Source organism: Aulonocara stuartgranti (genome assembly GCF_965226115.1).
Source record: "Aulonocara stuartgranti genome assembly, chromosome: 20".
NCBI classification, from domain to species: domain Eukaryota; kingdom Metazoa; phylum Chordata; class Actinopteri; order Cichliformes; family Cichlidae; genus Aulonocara; species Aulonocara stuartgranti.
Genome location: NC_138956.1, coordinates 23,360,506 through 23,379,838, shown reverse-complemented (window position 1 = coordinate 23,379,838; position 19,333 = coordinate 23,360,506). Strand labels below are relative to the sequence as shown.

At 38.8% G+C, this 19,333-nt stretch overlaps 1 protein-coding gene across 4 annotated transcripts in view; it reads right to left on the bottom strand.

The window, feature by feature from the left end:
• LOC309697353 (uncharacterized protein) overlaps positions 1-17,065 on the bottom strand; it is a 31,153-nt gene extending 14,088 nt beyond the window's left edge. The window contains exons 1-7 of one of the 4 annotated variants that reach the window (XM_082519212.1): positions 16,952-17,065; positions 13,608-13,692; positions 13,443-13,524; positions 12,200-13,361; positions 11,850-12,081; positions 11,388-11,684; positions 11,059-11,236 (exon numbers count right to left, since the gene is read on the bottom strand). In XM_082519212.1, the coding sequence (XP_082375338.1) occupies positions 11,059-11,236; positions 11,388-11,684; positions 11,850-12,081; positions 12,200-13,361; positions 13,443-13,491 (1,918 nt within the window). In that variant the 5' untranslated portion in view covers positions 13,492-13,524; positions 13,608-13,692; positions 16,952-17,065. The other 3 variants (XM_082519214.1, XM_082519213.1, XM_082519215.1) reach the window with 3 other exon arrangements.
• Between the last annotated feature and the right edge of the window lie 2,268 nt (positions 17,066-19,333).

Here is a 19,333-nt window from a genome sequence, read left to right as displayed (position 1 = left end):
TCGATGTGGCAGCTAACTGCAGTTGGCTTAAAGTTTAAATAGCAATGAATCAGTATCTAGCTCCCATGAGGTCGTTTTGAAAGCTGCACCACAGGCATACCCAAACACAACCTGACAGCAGTCCCCCCTTTTTCTGTCAATGGACTTGAGGTAGAATATTTAATATACACTGATTTGGCAAAATATCATGACTACTGTCAGGCAAAGTGAATAATACTGATTGTCTCTTCATGATGGGCATTTGTTAGTGGGTGGGATATAACTAGGGGGCAAGTGAACATTTTTTATCCCCAAAATTGCTGTTTTAGAAGTAGGACACATGGGTAAGGGTAAGGATTGAGTTTTGATCAAAGTCAAATTGTGATGGCTAGATGACTGGGTAAGAACATCTCCAAAACTGCAGCTCTTGTGGAGAGTTCTGGGTCTACAGCAGGCAGTATCTATCAAAAGTGATTAAAGTAAGGAACCGTGGTGAACCAGCAACAGGTCATGGGAGGGCAAGGCTCACTAATGCATTTCGGGAGTGAAAGTTGTTCCATGTGGTCTGTTCCAACAAACAAGCTCCTGAGGCTCAAATTGTCGAAAAAGTTCATGCTGGTTCGTACAGTACATTGGAGTTTGTTGTGTAATGGGCTGCATAGCCACAGACCAGTCAGGGTGCCTGTAGTGACCCCCCTCCACCGCCAAAAAACAGAACGTGACCAGCAGAACTAGACCACAGGGGAATGGAAGAAGGTGGCCTGATCTGATGAACCACATTTTATTTTATATATACACTGTGCAATTTTTTCAGTCGCGTTATTCAGCTCCTGCTTAAATTGTACGATTGAATCGCAGGGGTTAGAAGTTCATGGGTCCCTATTCACGGTCTCACACTATACGGCCCGATGCTCTGATGCGACCTGAGTGCTCACACTGTGCGTCTATAACATGAGGTTTATAACACAAAATCTGTCACTTGCTCTCCCCCTCTTTCTGTCTTTCACTCACACAGACACACACACACCACCACCATCAACTTTGCTATATTGCTAATGAAAAACATTGACCAGGCAGCTGCAATTGAGCAGCAATGTCCATCCAACTCTTTTCATGGTTGATGCAGTCGTGATAATTTTGTGAGGCCACATTGAAAAGTTCTACGCGCTGCGCTGCCATGCTACTCCGTCTTTTTCACTTCCATTTCTGTGTTTGCGCGTGCGCAGTGTGAGAGTTTGCGTTGAAACCCTCACGAGGGGGCGACAGGATTTCAAACAGGTTTGATTTTCTTGTGACCATATGATTGCTGATCGGGAGCTGATCGTGAGGTTTTAATCGCTTCTCGTTATCCCATGTATACAACATGGGATGCATGACACACAAGTAAGGCCGAACTCGGGGCGATCCCCAAAACGGTCGCACGACTGAAAAATAGTCTCGAAATGGGCCAGTGTCTCAAAATCGCACAGTGTATGCCCAGCTTTAGGCAGTAGCTCATAATGTTATGCCTGATTGGTGTATTTACTAACAGCAACAGATTTACCAAGTTATTATCATAACTTTTTGTACCACTCTTTTTTTCTTTCTTTTTTAGCCAGACTGGTGTAATAATTTCCTTTTCTATTTATTTTGTAATTTTTCCAAGCAGGATATACTCATCCATCACAAGGCCCTGTCAAAATGGATGCATCTGATTTTTTTATTTTAAACAGTGCGATTTCTAATTTAACTATATTTTTTACAGCATTATTCTTAAGCATAGGAATCCATCTAATCCAGGGGTGTCAAACTCAAATACACAGTGGGCCAAAATTCAAAACTGGAACAAAGTCGCGGGCTAACGTTAATATTTACTGAAATATATTTATTCCTCCAGATATAAGAATGAATCTTTTCTTATGGACTCAAACACGTTTTGCTGAAAAACTGAATATGGAACAAGCAAAGTTTAATACTAAACAATATATATATTAGCTGTATAATACCAGTAGGCCAGCTCTGATAGTAATTTGGTATGGCTTCGCGGGCCAAATGTAAGTAGGCTGCGGGCCAGAGTTTGACACCTATGATCTAATCCATCCATATGCACAAAGAATAAGATAAAATAACAATGAATGTAATGATTTTTAAATAATTATTGTAGGTTCTTTACCTTACAACATAAAGTGCGACAAGGCAACTATTGATGTAATTTGGCGCTATATATAAACAAAACTGAAATGAATTTAAATCTTATAGTTTTTTTTCCTGCAATGACTCCAGCACTAAGAAATTATTACAACAATGCAATTAAGTGTTATCTGTAAAATCAACTTTTGCTTTAGCTTTATTCCCACTGCACAAACCAATTTTTTCTTCTCAATAAAACCTTTGAGTAGCTGAGATACAAACAATATACTGCATACACTGTATATACTTTTTATTTAAATTAAGCAATTAGTCTAAGTAAAAATATAATAATCCTGTTATTGAAATTGGGTCAGTCTTCTTTTTGAGGTTCTCTTTTCTTACATCTCTGGGTTTTCAGCACTGCTGCTATTTTTAAGTCACCCGTTGGAAGACCACTTGCATGTTGACATTTGTGATATACAAATGTTTTAACTTGAACCCAGGTTCTAAACATTAATGTATTACAAATTCAGACTGTGACCATCAACACGCAGAGTTCTGGAATGAACTTAAATAATTGCACGCCATTATGTGCCAGTACACATTTTTTTTAAGCAACACAATCTTTGCTCGCTGCAAGTTATGCACTTCCACAAAATGAAAATCAAATTAAAGGATAACTGTAATATGGTTGGGTGATTTCCTCCACAGTCCAGATGCCATACTGTTGCTTTCGGCATTGCTAATGGCCAGTAGCATACCCTCAATAATGCACACTGTGTAGCCCAAGCAGGAGAAGAGGGCACAGGTGAAAGAGAAACACACACACCAGGAGTACATTTTTGGTCCAGCTTGTGTTTTGTGTGTAAAATATTTCATCTGTCACACTTTCATTCTTCAACTGCCTAGTCCTAGACAGCTGAGTCCAGCAGTCGAAAAATACAGATCTTTTCTCATTTGATGATGATGGTTGAGCTTCATTGCTTCAGTGACTTCAAAGCAGCACAGAAGTCCAGACATGTACCTGTTTGTGTGCACCCAAGCATGCTCAGATACCTGTGTTGCAAGTGTCGGCTATATGTGGAGGTGCAAAATGAACCAAGAGCGAGGCAGACTCAATTTTTTATGAATCTTATAATAATGATAATTTAATGCATTACTTGGGAAATGAGATCTGTGAAAAAATGCCTTGACCTGAGAGCTATAGCTGCTCACTTTGCCCATAGGTGATCTCTGACATCCATCACCATAACCCTATACTGCTGACATACTGGACAAAGAACTGGTAAGGAGTACAGATGCACAAGTGCTAGGGAACTAAATGGGACTGAAAATAGCATCCGCATGGGAAGACGTCTGGATATGGGTCGGATGATGATCTTGAAAATGTGTTTCAGTCTTTAAAAAAACCTGTTGAGGCCTCAAAATTAATTTAGTTTCTAGCACCTTGTTGGGAGAACATCCAAGAGGAGTTGAAACTTTCAGAAATGGCGACAGTGATGAGTTCTCCAATGTGTTAAAAACTGTGTGGCAAATGATTGAACAAATTATGAACCAAATGCAAAGATTGGAGATTTTCTCATTTACGATACATATAACTGAAAAGTTCAGAGAAAATCTTTGTACACAGGGGACAAATCTAAAAACCAATACTAATCTTCAGATCCTCTGGCTGCCTGGATCAAAAATATTCCATAGTGCAAAATATTGTGATCAGAGTCACACCCAAATTGCAAGCAAACATATTCTGACCCTGCATTAACAAATACGAAAAAATAAAATAAAAAAATTCTAACTTAAAAAAAATAAAAAATAAATGTGAATCATGGAATTGGCATGCTTTGGACGAAGAAATAGAGCATCCATTAGAACTGTCATATTTATCAATGGTCAGCTTCTACTTAAAGGGTAAATTGGTGCACAATGGGTGGCTAACTTACACATCTGTGACCGATATTTGAAAGTTCTGCAGCAACATATACTGCTTGAGGCTTGCTCATTGCAGTAAGACATTACCAAGTCACATTATGCAAGTACTACAACAGCATGTCTCCTCTGCAGTGTGGCAGCTTAAAAAAAATTAAAAGATCAAATGATTTTCCCTTAGTTTCCAGTTTTAAAATCAAATATTTTTTCTCAACTTCAAATAAATTAGATTAAAGAAGAATCACAACGTTTTTGGAAATGACACTACCCTAATTTGATTTTATGAGGCGAGAAACATAATTAAGTTGGACCCAGAAGAAAATTTAAACTGTAAACCTCCTCCTCACATCTTTAAGACTCACTGAGAGTAGAATTTCAGTAATTTAATACATTTATAATCAAGTTGTGTTTTAATGATGAATAACATGCTGGGCTATTTTTCAATCAAGCTATTCCCTTCTGGTCATTAAACTTTTTTTTTAAAACTAAGACGGCATAATGTTACTGATCTTTTCACGTTCCCAACACAAAATCAAAATAGGGGTAAAGTAGGTTGAGAGCACTTCACACCAAATTTCACTGAACAAAAAAACCCCAAAACCCAAAAGAGTTTAAAAATGTTTGTAAGCTGCGTTTCTAAATATCTCCTTTCATAAATAAGAGATTATTCAGCACTGTTCTGCTATACATACTTACACACACACACACACACACACACACACACACACACACACACACACACACACACACACACACACACACACACACACACACACACACACACCCCCCTTCAGGAGAAAATAGTGAACGCTTCAAACACTGCAACTATAGGTATGCTAGCACATATGTTTGTTTTTTGATGGAAAAAAATCATTTAATTTCTTCAAAATGATACTACTTAGAATAATATTCAATAATAAATACTCTAGGTTACTAATTCTCTGCTATCACACAAGAATGTCAAGAAATCTCCACACTGAGCAGATGTCAAAAATGTGAACTACTCAGAACATCAGCAGTGTTCTTTCCATGGTTGCACATTATTTGTTTGGCCAGTAGAGGGTGCTTGTGTTTTACAATTAGGTTTGAGATGGTATTAAAAAGATTCGACTGTTGGAAAAAACACACTGAATATATACAGGCCTTTCGAAGCATGCAAGACAAAACTAAAGAGGTTTAAGATGCAGCCCCGAAAATAAAAAAAAAATGAAAAAAAAAAACCTTCAATCCGCTGAGGCAAAATTTCTCAAAATGGAATTTAACAATCAAGTATTTGTGCTCTGATTCAAATTAAATATAATACAGCCCCCTCTTTTCTTGGTGTAAACAATCAAACTAATCAAAAGTCTTTCCCTCAAAAGCTACACTACACACCATAAGGTTGCAGCTTGGTGCTCAACCTGAAAACAGTGAAGTCTATGAGGACATATAGCTATAATTTTCACACATGCAGCGCAACTCCCAAACTTTTCTCGACACAGCCCAGCAGAGGTGGATGGGAGAATGCACATAAATGTCCAGCACAGCTGGATTGAACATAAATTTTCTTCAGCCTGCCAGCTCCCTTTCCAAAGTCTGTGTGATGTCTGATTGCAGGCAGGTGAAAATGGCACAGGCAACGATTAAATGCATTCACAGTTTGTGAGTGGGTGTCATGTTTGTGTACACCATTCCCAGGCAGCTCCTTCGTCCAAACCAAGCAGAATATTTTCAGAAGTGAGAAAGCATGAAGCAAACTATGACTATACATGAAGCCTGCTGAGTGCTACTTATGAATAAAGGATAACTTTGGATAATATTTGGACCTCGTTCTCCTGAAACTGTCTGGGCAACATGTGTGGTAATATCCTAAGAAATACTGTGGGGGAAAAATGCTTGCATGCCCGTATGTTATCCAGAAAATCATTCAGGTCTCATATGAAAGCATTTGTCATGTGCAAGCTCTATGAATACGAAATATCTGGTATTCATGCTTACTTCGTGACATGTGTTCAGAGGAGTGGGCTGAAAGTTGGATGCTGGTTTGGGAAGTTTGGAAAAGTAAGAAATATACTCTAAGCAAGAGCTTCACTCAGATAACGTCTGATACAATTCATTACCATCATCACAAAAATCATGACACCCATTGAATCACTCATCCATCACATCATATGTGTGTGCAGCTACACAATCAATTGAAAAGCTATAATTACTAATTAAAGGCTTCTCCAATCAGAAAGGTTATTCAGGGAAATATTATTACATACTCTTAAAGGTTACAAGTGTAAAGAATGGATGGAGACCACAGACCTTGTCCCTTCCTGCAACTCCAAACTGATCATAATCCAACAAGGCTTTGCATTTTCAGCTTCATTGGTTTTGTGTTTTGTCATGTGTGACAAGATGTGCTATGACACAAGTATGACAGGGACTACTGCAGCAGACCACTCAACTCCATCAGAGTTTTGAAAAGAAAAAAAAAAAAAAAGGCCAAATCCATTTGTACAAGAAAAATAAAGCAGGTAAAGAATTTTTTATCCAGATGCAGTCACTGCTCTAAATCAAGACTAATTACTGCAATGTACTATAGCATTTTTTGTCTTCATAGTCATAATTATCTTCAACTGAAAGAGTTCGATTTATTGTATGAATGTTGTTTTATTTATTGCTTATTTTCATAGTGTGTACTATTTTAGAGGCACCTACAGAAGTAGCACATCTATTCGATGTATTTTATAATTCAACAAGGAATTCCAATTCTAAACGTTTTAACTTAAGAAATATATGTTAAAATGGATTTTTATGCTTTGTTGTTTTCCCTGCCTACTGAGCAATGAACTTGAGACAGAACCTGTTGTAAATAGCAAACTTTTTGCGATGAATATGGTCTTAGGTCAAGTTGATCAAATGTGTAGCAACAGTGATAAACGCTGCTCAAGATAAATAAAAAAATAAAAAAATCATAGCTGGTCACATTTTGGTTCTGTATTGTTTCCTTTGGTGTTTTAAGAACTATTATTTTTTCTATGAATGTATCTGTGTGAAAACAGACCCTTCAGACACCCAAACTACGGACCCTTTCTCTCTTTTTTTTCATTTTAACAATGCCATGCACTGACTTCCAGCAGTACAGAAAAACTTCTTTAAAGCATTTTGGCTCTAACACAGAACTTTCATCTCTTTCCAAAACAAAAATAAAAGAATTATCAATACACGAAGCAATACTACTGTTCAGCGTACAGACACTAGACTATTTCGCCTGCTTTTGAGAGTGTTTGTGAAACATTATGCGGTTTAATTTGCTTGGTAGTGCACTATGCATTTTTCGGAGCAGTGCTAAAATTCCAAAGAAAAAATGGGATACGAATTACCACCTTTTTGGATTGGTGTATCTGAGAGCAAAAATGCTAAATTGCTGTTCCATGTACTGTATCACCAATAATGAAAACTAATGGGACACAGATGGAAAACCTATCTGATTTCATTTACTATCCAAAGGAAACCCCATCCATTCCATCACTGTTCTGCAACTATGAAGAGGTTCAACGTCCATGAACCATGCTTTCAGCTTTGCAATAACATGCTCTTTCCTTTGGTTGTTAGGTTACATGAAAGAGGTTACATCTTTCTGAAAGGTGCAGATGCTTATTGAGGGGACAGCTAGAAATGCAATTTGTTATATATACACTGATGTAAAAGAAATTCTGCATACCAAGTAGGAACAAAGAAAATTTTTTTGTCTTCTAATTTAGGAGTACCAATATAATTAATATGATTAGAAACCACAGCGAGAGATCCCTGAGAGTACTTTGATGGTGGGAAGGGGCAATCCTCAACAAGCTCCTCCTTACACAAAGGTAAAAGCCATATGAGTTCAACGTTCCATTTCTGAGTCGGCTCATGTTGCAGCAAATGAATTGTGCAGAATATCATCACATTAAGTGACACCACAGTTCAACAGGTCATAATTGACTGCTGCCATCACAATCACCCTGAGGAAAAACTGGTGAAAAATTATGTCTCAGCCTGCATCGCTGTCTGATCTCTATCCCACTGAGACACTGTGTGGCACAGAACAAAAGCTGGAGATATGACTCCGAACCATCAGCTTTTGCCAGAATTGTGCCAGTGATCACACAGCTCCACACATTCAGAGGCTCCATGAGGCATTAAGCAGTGGCTACCACCAGTGATCAACCAGGTTTCCGATGGGCTGCTGGGTAGCTACTGTAAATTGAGTTCATGTTTTCAAGAAACTTACTGTTTTGATCTCTTGAGTTGTTTTGTGTGTTTGTGCAAGTGTGTAGAGTAGACTTCCTTTGCCATCAGTATATAGCTTAAATTTCATGCTCCCATCTTTCTCCCTCTTTTACCTATTTATATCTTTCAAAATGTGAGAAAGACATGATATTGTTATCTTGTCATAACCAGACTATTTTAATCTCGACATTTGTTGTTTTCACCTTTGTGTTTTTTAGTCTGTTGAGTAATTTTGCAAAATTTTAATTTTGACAATCCAGTCAAGTTGGGCCAGAGCCCAAAGTTCACAAAATTATTAATTAATTATTGTTGTTAATGTGTATAAAATTGTAAAGAAATATGGTTTGTACATGTTTGAAAGAGCAAAAAAAAGAGTGTAGGGATTTAAATTTTTAAGTTAAATGTGGGATAACATGGCCTAAGTAAGGCTATTTAACACTATGAATGTACCAGGTTTAAAAAAATAAATTAATTTAAAAAAAAAAAAAAAAAAAAAAAAAAGATGTACACCTCTTTCATTCCCAGTGTGTGTGTGTGCGTGTGTGTGTGTGCGTGTGCACGTGTGCGTGCATTGTGAAGTATTTTTTCTTCATTTGCAGCAGTGTGAAGACTTTTCTCAGAGGAATGGAGCCTTTTGCTGACAGTGGCCAGCTGACACTTCAAAATCTTCATGAATCCTTCAGTCCCCTCCTCCTCTTCCTCCTCCATACCAGCTGCAGCGTCTCTATTGATTCCAAATCCTATCCAACTTAAGGCTGGTGTGTCTGTGAAATGACTGATCCAAGAGTGTGTGCTTGTGGTTGTTTGTGTGTTGACGACTGAAGGCATTGGAAGTTGGAAAAATAAAGTTTTCCTTGAAATACCCAAAACGTTGCGTGACAGTGAGACAGAGAGGTTTTCAACTTGTGCATGTGTATTTAACACAAAGGGTAGATTATGCTCCAATGTTGACTGCCCACAAAATAAACCAGGAAGATGCTGCATGTTGGAGGAATCAGACCAATGTCTGAAAGCAAAATGCATTCTTATGGCAGGGTTGCTGGAATATTAGGGCACTTCTTTGAACAGACGATCAACTTTGAGAAAATTATACCATCTGGGCACTTGAGACATCATTATGAGGACTTCACAAAGCCAGTGTACTTGGTGGCATTGTGGAGCAGTGTGTGATTGATGGTTTAATGTGGTTTGGTGTGCAGGTGATTTAGTTTAATACATGTAAACCCAGGAATACCAAAAACCGGAATGTTTAATGTTATCTACGGTCAAACCAGCAGCAGGACAGCTGCAGCAGGTCTATACAGTGTTTGAACTGCGGTCTTGAAAAGAGGTCTGCTTTTTTACAGGAGTGGAAAACATGCATGTAATTTTAGATGAGTGTATCCTAACTTGTTAAATAGAAAAAAATCAACCCTTACATCCACCATCATATGTTGGCTGCAGTTGATTTGAGAAGAAGAACTTGTATAACTAGCGCTAAATTATTTCAGAAACCAAAACCTTTCATTACTTTGATTTAGTTTTGAACAAGTATTTTTTATCCATTTAAAATTTCTTTCTGTCTGTCTAAGACTTAACCTTGTTCAGAAAAAGCTCTGCATAAATAAAGTTTCTCATTATTATTCAATACTGAAAAAAACCTACTGAAAAAAGAAAGCCTCATATCAATTTTCATAAAAACAAGCTTTTGGGCAAAGACCTAAAGGAATGTCATATATAGTGTGGAATAAAATATATGCAATGTAGTGTTTAATGTATGTCGCAATGCACCATATTACTGTTATAAGTTGACGTCGGTCTTGTTGAATGCTGATTTTGGTAAGATGACTTATTGACCATTGCACTTGTCTTCTAACAATCTTCTAACTGAATATAAAGAACTAAAGATGTTTTATACACTAGCAAAATGTTGGAATAAATTAAAACAGAAATATATACTGATTTTGTGACTTTAAACTGACATTGGAGCCAAAATTTCACATGAATCCCTTGCATAGTTTTAAAATTGAGTGTGCATTTTTTCTTTATATTCCCTTATATGTAACCATCAATCAATTACAGAATCATATATTGTGATTCTAAAAAATAAATCTCATAACAACGTCATTATACTGCATGGCCAGACATCTATAATGGAAACTTTCAGTTTCTGATGCTACAACTTGTTATAGTTGAATTTTAGAGAGTATAATGAAAACAGAATGCACGAAAATGCTTAAATTATTAAATAATGAGTAATGCTGTGAATATGGGAGCACCATGCTAGAGCTAAGCATTACTGTACGTTTTATGTGCTGTTTCGTCCATCAATTTAACATAGTATTTCTTAAGGAGCCCTTTGCATCACAATAGATATTTTGTTTGTAGAAATAGAGATCATCCCAACAATAACTTGGTTCCAGCTTGCATTCATAGTTTTACATTTGCAAAAGGTTTAGACAAAGATCAAAGCATTGTTTGAACACAGTCACCAAGCGCAGCTGTGTGTTGCTCATTTAGGGATTTTTGTTATGACACGGATTTTATATGCATGTGCTTCGGTAAGACTGGCATTCTGACTTGTCAAGATTGTTTCATGAGAACATCTGTGCTACTGCAACTGAACAGGGGAATTATAAAAGTGAAAATACTTACCCACTGCTGACCCCTGCTATGAACCAGGGAATAAGTAAAAATGTGTGTGTGCGCGCACATTGCGAATTCTACTGATTCAAAAGGGGAAGGTAAAGCTGTAATTCCAAAACAGGCACTTTGTGCATGATGTGTAAACTGCTTGAATGTGTGTGAGTATAGAATGATACATACACGCTGTGTGTAAGTTTGATGCTGGTGTGGAGGTAGCCTGAGCTTCTGTGAGACTGGGGTCACAGATGACAGGAGATGCAGCCGCCTCCTGCTCACCATCATCCTCCTTTTTCTCCTCCTCACCTCGCAGCTCAGCTTTTTCTGCTAGCCTCTTTGATGTCCGACTTGACCTTTGAGCCTATGATTGAAATGTTTACATAGGGTGAAAAAATATGATTTTTCAGTTGCTGAAACTAACTACCTGAAACTATAGAAATGAGCCCAAGATGAAAATCTTATTACCCACACACCTCAATACTCTTCTCAGTCTGCAAGCTAATTTTTCTTACCTTTGCAGCAGGTCTTGACATGGAAGCTTTTCTCTGTGCCCGTCCTTTGGATTTGGGCACCTTAGGGCCAGAGAGTGTCTTCATAGTGAAAGCAGCATGCTGAAGGATGCAGTCATTGCCACAGTAAACAGAATCTGGTAGTGCTTGTTTAGAGCAACCAGGTCCGATGCACAAGGGAAGAGAGCTATCCATCTCAGGCTCAGGTTGAGCTTCAGGTTGAGCATCAGGGTCTGGCCTTGCTTCAATAGCCTGCTCTTGCTCCTCCTCCTCTGTTTCCTCCTCTACCAGCACAGTCTGCTGAAAACAGATGTTCATCTTAAATTCAGAGAGCAAACTTTCTTCATGAAGATTATCTATCACACGTATGTGGTCACACAGGAATGAAAGAAAAATGCTAAAGGTTTTGTAAATGAAGGCGATGGGCAGTGTAAAGATTGATGACAACCCAAATTAAATTCAAACCTTAACTGCTCGCTGGTCCTCTTGTGCTTCTTCAACAGCAGGACTTTGTGTCAAGCATTCAGGAAAGCTAAGCTCAGGGTCTGGCTGAGGGTGAGACTCAGACTGGCTTTGTTTCTTTATAGTGCAAGGCGGGCAGACGTACTCTTGCATACTCTGATGGCCTTGTGTCTCACTGACACCGACGCATTCACCGTGGAACCACTCCTGGCAGCTGTCACAGCAGATCATAAACCTTTAAAAAGCAGTGAATAGATAATAGGAAGTGAAAAATGGTACACAGCTGAACTATGCAAATCGTCCGAAAGAACAGCTCAGCCTAAGAAATCCAGTTACTACATATAAACATGTACCTCTTATCTTGTTTCTGTCTGCAGATGCAGAACAGAGCATTTGAGTCATATCCTTCATTGTGTGATATCCTTGAAAACTCTTCTGTATTTTTAGCATCTTTCTTCTCCTCCTCCTCTGGCACTTCATCAAACTGACCGGGAGTTAGCTCAGGAATCTGATCAAAGTCACTGTCTATGATCATGCAGTCTGAGTTTGATTGCTGAGCAGGACTTAGGGCTGTATCAAAGAGAGCAGCCGAACCCTCTTTTTCAGGAGGACTTTGTGGATCAGTTTCTTTTTCCACTTCTTGTAAATGCTGTTGCTCAGTTAAATTAACCAGCACCACATCATCATCACTGTCCTTATCATCTGCAATGGTTGACTGAAACTCCACAGCCCTCCCCTTTCCTCTACCCCTCCCTCTACCTTTGCCCCTACCTCTTCCTCTACCTCTCCCCTTTCCTCTGGCCTTTCCCTTTCCTCCTTTCCCTCCTCTAGCTTTGGAGTCTTCCTGTCTGCTATTAGAAGCCAGCTGTTCCTTAATCTGTAACAAAGTCATTTCATCACTATCCTCTTCATGACTTGAGATTAAAACCACATCATGGATCTCTTCTCCCTCTGCATTGCCAGAAGCAACTGGCTGTGCAATCTCCATGTCATCAATGTTATCAGCCATCTCAGTTTCATCTATAGCCTGTGGATTAGGAGACTCAATGGCTTCAGTGGCTTCTAAAATGTCAGGAACCGCCAGTTCATCTGACATTGTTAGTGACAGGCCCTCACTGCCCCCAAGCAGTGTGAAGGCAGTGTGGAAAGCAGACCCAAAATCCTGCCATAAGCTGGGATCAAGGCTGCCTCCTGCGGAAGTTTCTGAACCAGTTTTGCTATTCTCAGAGACAGGTGAGGATGGGGCAGACCACTGAAGTTCATCAATAACACTCCTTGCTGTACGAGTAGCTTTCTGGGTGGTGGGGGTCTCTGTAGCGGTCTGGGCTACTGTTTGATTGGTCCGACGATTTCTGCCTCGTCGAACAATTGGAGGACTGGAGGTTAGGTCTCCAACCTCCTCCATGAACTCCCTTCTTGCAATGGTTGTTCGTCGAAACCCCCAAGACTTTCTAACCTGTGACAAGGTCGGCCTAACACTTGACTCGGCCTCTTCTGAGGGCATCTGCCGTTCGTCTGCAGATAAACAGAAAGAAATTGATTTAACAAAAGCAACACCCACGTTTCACCTTTAGGCAACTGGCAGGCTGATTGTACCTGAATTATTATTATCATCAGCAACACTGCTGTTGTCCATCATGTCCATGCTGACATTTAAAGGAAGCCACGCTGTTCAAACCTACAAGATCCTTTTAGTTAGTGTCTGTAAACTATGTTCACAATTCACTAAGTTAAACAAGAAATAAAACAGAAAACACGTACCTGTGCAAACTGTATGCAGACAGCTGCAAACACCAAATGTGTTTAGGGTGTGTAAAGAGTCATCCCAATGTTTCTTGCTGTGAACCTGTAAAAATCATGGATGGAGAAAAAACCCAAACCAATCTACATTAGAGACAGGTGATTTAAAAAAATATACGCAAAAAACAATTTTGTTAAAAAGCTCAATTCCATTTGTTGCTTTGCAATGAAAGAGCACTGCAATAAACTCCACATCACATAGTTTATTCATTAGCACCACAAACAGTTTCAACACTGAGGATTTAAAAGGATTTCTGATAGCCTGTATTAACTTTAGCTCCTGGCCAGCTAATGGGCCTCTTTGACATGAACTCCTATTCAATACTCTGATTGCATCTTAATTTATGAAAGTGAGCAGTGGAAGCCTTACAAAGTCTCACCATGCAATGTTCATGTATAATTTTTAACACAAGTCTAAACCTCATGCAGTTGCCTTAAAAGAAAGGCAGTTACAAGATTGTGTTCATGCATCCATCTCCTTGAACTTCATGCATCTTGATTTGGAGCAACAACATGTGGGGAAAACCACTCTTCACCAATATTTGTCCACCTTGTAGTAACATTAAAATGCATGACATGTTGCTTAAACACAAATACTGTTTTTATGTGTATACACACTTCCAAGCTCACTTGCACAGTGGTCTCCATGACTGTTGTGGGTATGTCTGAACAAACCATGAGGGTCACCAATTTATGAATTGAAAAATGTTAGTCATGTAAAAGTTTTCCCATGACTCAATAAAAGACCTAATAGTGTATATAACTACCTTTAGTTGTATTTAGTGGAAGTAATTTTCTGTATGACTTTATCAGTTTCTCACATCATTGTGGAGAAACTTTAGACCTCTCTTCTTTATGTTTAAGTTCACAGGTTTACAGGCATTATTTAATGTACTGATCTCCTAAAGAACCACCACAGCATTTCAGTCAAACTGAGGTCTGGATTTTGACTGGGCCATTGCAACACCATGTTTCTGAATTTCTTTTAACCATTCTGTTGTAGGTTTGCTGGTGTGTTTGGGGTCCTTGTCCCAATGACCCAATGTCAGCCAACCTTTTGCTGACAAACAGAAGGCCTCAATTTTGAGTCCAGGTATGTGGTATATAGAAGAGTTCATGGTTGAGTCAATGACTGCAAGGTCCCCAGGTCCTATGGCTGCAAAACAACCCCAAATCCTCATCCCTCCAATGCTGTGATTCACAGTGGGTATGAGGAATTTGTGCTTACATGTCAGCATAGTCTTGGAGTTTGTTCTAATGCAATTTTGTAAACCTAAGCTTTGCTGCCATGACTTTTATAAAGAAAAGAGACTTTCTCTTGGCAACCCTTCCAAATAAGTCATTTCTTATTGTACTGTTATGAACATTTAACATATTGAGGCCTTTAGAGCATGAGATGTAGCTTTTTTTTTTCTTCAGGCATTGCTTGAGCATTTCTTTGAGTACGTCTTGATGTATGCTCAATCATCCAGAAAAAAAAGAAAGAAATGCTGACATTCAAAGGAAGCCACGCTGTTCAAACCCAGAAGAAATCCCAAACAGTTGTAGCGTTTTCAGTGGAAGATACGTTTCACTGAGTGAAGAAATGTTTTTCACATCCAGATGAACAGAATCAACATTTAGGATTTCTTTGAGCACTGACCTTAAAGTGATTTTGCATGGACATCCACTTCTGGTACTGTGTTAACATGATAATGATCAGTTAATCAAGTGTATGTTTTTTAGCACCACCTGGCTTCTCCTTACCCTCTTAATTTTTATGAAAACATTAAGGGAATACTTAGTTTTTCACAGGACTGTATAGAGTCCGCTTTCTTTTTCACATGACTGCATTTCATGCCTGAAATGAGCATTTGTTCACTGTACACTTAGTTACATGGATCTCTCCGACATCAGACACTTTCAAAACCCCTTTGAAAACCCTTTATTTCCTTTGGCTTTAAACCAGACTGAGTTACTTTTTTATCTGTCCTGCTTTCATCATGTTTTTTTCCACTTTGTGTTTTCTTTTTTCAATCTCTTACCCATATCCCATAACCACATCATTTTCTGGAACTTTGGTCAGCAAGTGTTTTTAAAATGTGCTTAGAAATAAATCTGACTTCACAACTTACAGTCAGCCAATCAAATCATCCTATAGTTTAACTGTGAAACAATTGGATTTGATTTTTTAACAATGCCAACATTGGGCTTAATCCATCTGATGCGCAAAGATGTCAGTACATTTACTCAAGCACCGTACAAGTGCTTTCTTTGCACTGCATTTAAGTGTTTTCCACTTCTGAATTGGGTGTATGTGGAAAATGTACATGAAATAATGATATTTTACAATTCAGCTTAAATACAATTTGTAGCAAAATCTGTACTTTTTGCTCAAGTAGGTTTGTTGGAAGGTTACAGATACCTTTAAGCTAAGATAAGGTAAGATTAAACCACATAACACACAATCATGTTAACAATATCTTTGTTTCTATTTAAAACTCCGAAAATTATTCAAACTGCATATTAATAACTATATAATTTAACAAACTGTAGGATACAGTTATAAAAAAGAGGGGTGAAATGTTGTTTAATGTGTATAATTTATCACGTTACCCTTTGTACTTTTGAGGATTTAACTTGTATTAAGTCTTCCCATACTGCCACAGTAAAGGAAAAGATGTTTGCACTTTTCACAGCACTGCACGTCTGTAAACACGTGCTGTGTCCCTGTTTTGCTTCGTAGACAAATTACTTTGTTGAGTTTAAAATTCAGCTCGGCTGTAGTCTGCATTAACAGTTTATGAGATGCAACTCGCAGAGACGTTTATGGTGATGAAAGTCACAGTTCATTTTCTCACTGTGGTTAATTTCTGAGCTCTACTTGCTGCTAATGTTACCCGGTGCAACCAGCTGCTGTGTTCACTGATGCTTCACATTGCAAAACTGGCCTGCTAGGAGCGATACGTTTATGCAAAAACTCAGCAAAGTGTGGCTGGGAAGTCCATAATGTTTCTGTACTCCAAATGAAACCACAGCACGTACTAATTTAACTGCCACACCTAATTCAGTTGTAAAACCGCAAACGAAACGTCCTTGCCCTGAAACCCCGCAAACACTCACAAGTTATTCCATAAAGGTAAAAGAGAGGCGTCTTCTATGTGGTGGCGACGACATTGTTCTCTGCAGCTAGCGTAGCTAAAGCTAAACTTAAGCTTCTAAATCACCTGTTAATAAATACTCTACGCAGCAGCGCTACGTCTCACTAGCGATACCGACTACGGAATTAAATGCTGAACGCCCGTACACAGACACGGAAATCATACCTTCGATGTAATTTATATATTTTCCAGCTATGGTTTGAGTCGCTCGGCAACCTAGCTAGCACCCACAGTACAGCCTTCCATTTTCTGGACCTTGCTGCAACATACTCTCGCGAGAAGTATTCGCATGGAGAGCGACGTGGTTTCTTCTTCGTCAGACCACGTGACTTTCGCGCATTGCTTTGTGGGTACCCGTGGCAACAAAATCAAAACACTGCATCAAGCGCTAGCACCGGTAATCATTAATTCTGCGGTTTTAATCCCTACTTGCATTTTATTTGCCCCAAAACAGTTATGTACAAAACGACGGAGAACACGGCAGGTCCGTACAAAGACAGACTTGACGAAAAGGCAAAAAAAAGGACAACGAAAAAAATCAAATGAGTGAAAGGGTTAGACGCATACGAGCATACAGAGTGGAGTAAGGACGTTAGCGTGCTGCCCGACTTTCATCACGCACATATTTATTATTATATGGTCCTAAGTTTTAGTGCATACACTCACAAAATGTTTAATAACTTCAGATCCCTGCAACAAGCCCAGGTCCAGTTGACTTTGGTGATTTGGACTATTCCATTTCACAGGTGTTGTTAATTTCTTTCCCTTTATCTCATGTACAGGCCAACGCAATCTATTTATTGTTTCAGGTTGTAGTATTACACAACGTTTTCAGATCTAATAGAAAAAATTTTGAGTGTCGTAATTCATTCAATTTATTGTCTTTAATAACTGGCATTATTGTTTCTTTCTATTATAGAATCTTACAAGAAAGAGGCAAAATTGTATTCCATTGTGCTTTATTAGCTGCTTCGGTAAAATAACAAATCAACAATGCAAAAAAAACCATTGCAAAACAACATACTGGAAAACAGTTATTCATCACTTGATTGCTTCAATACAACACCTGGGCACATATATGCGGGACTTTTCCATATTTTTTGCATACTTTTTTTTGTTTTGATATCGCTCTCTCTCTTAACCGATCAAATATCGCTGTGGTAGCAGCTTTACACTCGGTATGACCCAGGTTGATAGAGGGTGCCCAGTCTGGATCGCATTCCAGCATTTTGTAGGGTGGTTTTCCTACAAAACACAACAAACATTATCCCGCAAAGCCACAGTGAACGCAGCATAGGGTGGAAATTAGTGATGTGCGATACCACTTATTTCCTTTCCGATCCGATACCAAGTAATATTCAGGGTGGTATCGACGATACTAATCCGATACCGATACTTTGTACAAAAACTTATTTTATTTATTGTATCTCAAATTATAGCATCATAATGATTGCAGGACATCAGATTACTTGTTCTTATCACTTAATAATGCAGAGTTCATCATATAGAAATAAAAAACCTGAAGTTGTGCGCTATTTGAACACCTTGCCTGCCAGCAGGACTAAAGAACTCCGTGAGAGACATCTGTCTCGCCCTAGCAGCACCTGTCCCTGTCCTCCTCTTCAGTTCACCTCAACATACGCTCGTCATATTCTGTGATATGATTTACTCTGAGGTGTTTGACAAGGTTAGTGATGTTGCCACAACCATACATGCCAACCCTCCCAATTTTTCCGGGAGAATACCGAATTTCAGTGCCCCTCCCGAAAATCTCCTGGAGCCACCATTCTCCCAAATTTTTCCCGATTTTCCACCTGGACAACAAAATTGAAAAACCATATTGCAGAATTCATAGCGGGCCCAGCCAATTCCGGTTTCCAACAATGGCGGCAGCGACTTAGTTTTAATATTACTCTTATTTCTCTTTCTGGGTCGCAAAAAAACTTTTAACATATTTTCAGGTGAGAATGTAGCTGTGTAAACTTCAAATATCTGAGCCAATCGACACATCGTTTTCAAACCCCCGCGGTCTTTCGCTACTCGGGTTAATATATATATATATAAGTCACTTTGATAACTTAAAAATGTTATTGTTTGGCTTTTTCAGTGTTTTATTTGTTAGTGAGTAAATCGGTTTGGCTGAGATTAAAGTTATTAGATTAGATTAAATTAAATTAAATTTAACTTTATTAATCCCTCGGGAGGGTTCCTCCGGGGTTTTCACACAGCTGAATAAACGTCAAACAGAAAATGATTAAACAGAAGAGTTTACGTCAGTGCCTGGTTATATTTTAGATAGCAAGGAGCAGACGGCAGCGTTTCACTCCACCGAGGGAGCTCATGACGTACTATGGTAAATGGCCTGTATTTGTATAGCGCTTTTACTAGTCCCCCCTAGGGACCCCAAAGCGCTTTACACACCCAGTCATCCACCCATTCACACACTGGTGGAGGCAAGCTACAGTTGTAGCCACAGCTGCCCTGGGGCAGACTGACAGAAGCGAGGCTGCCATATCGTGCCATCTGCTATCGTGCCTTCTGGCCAAC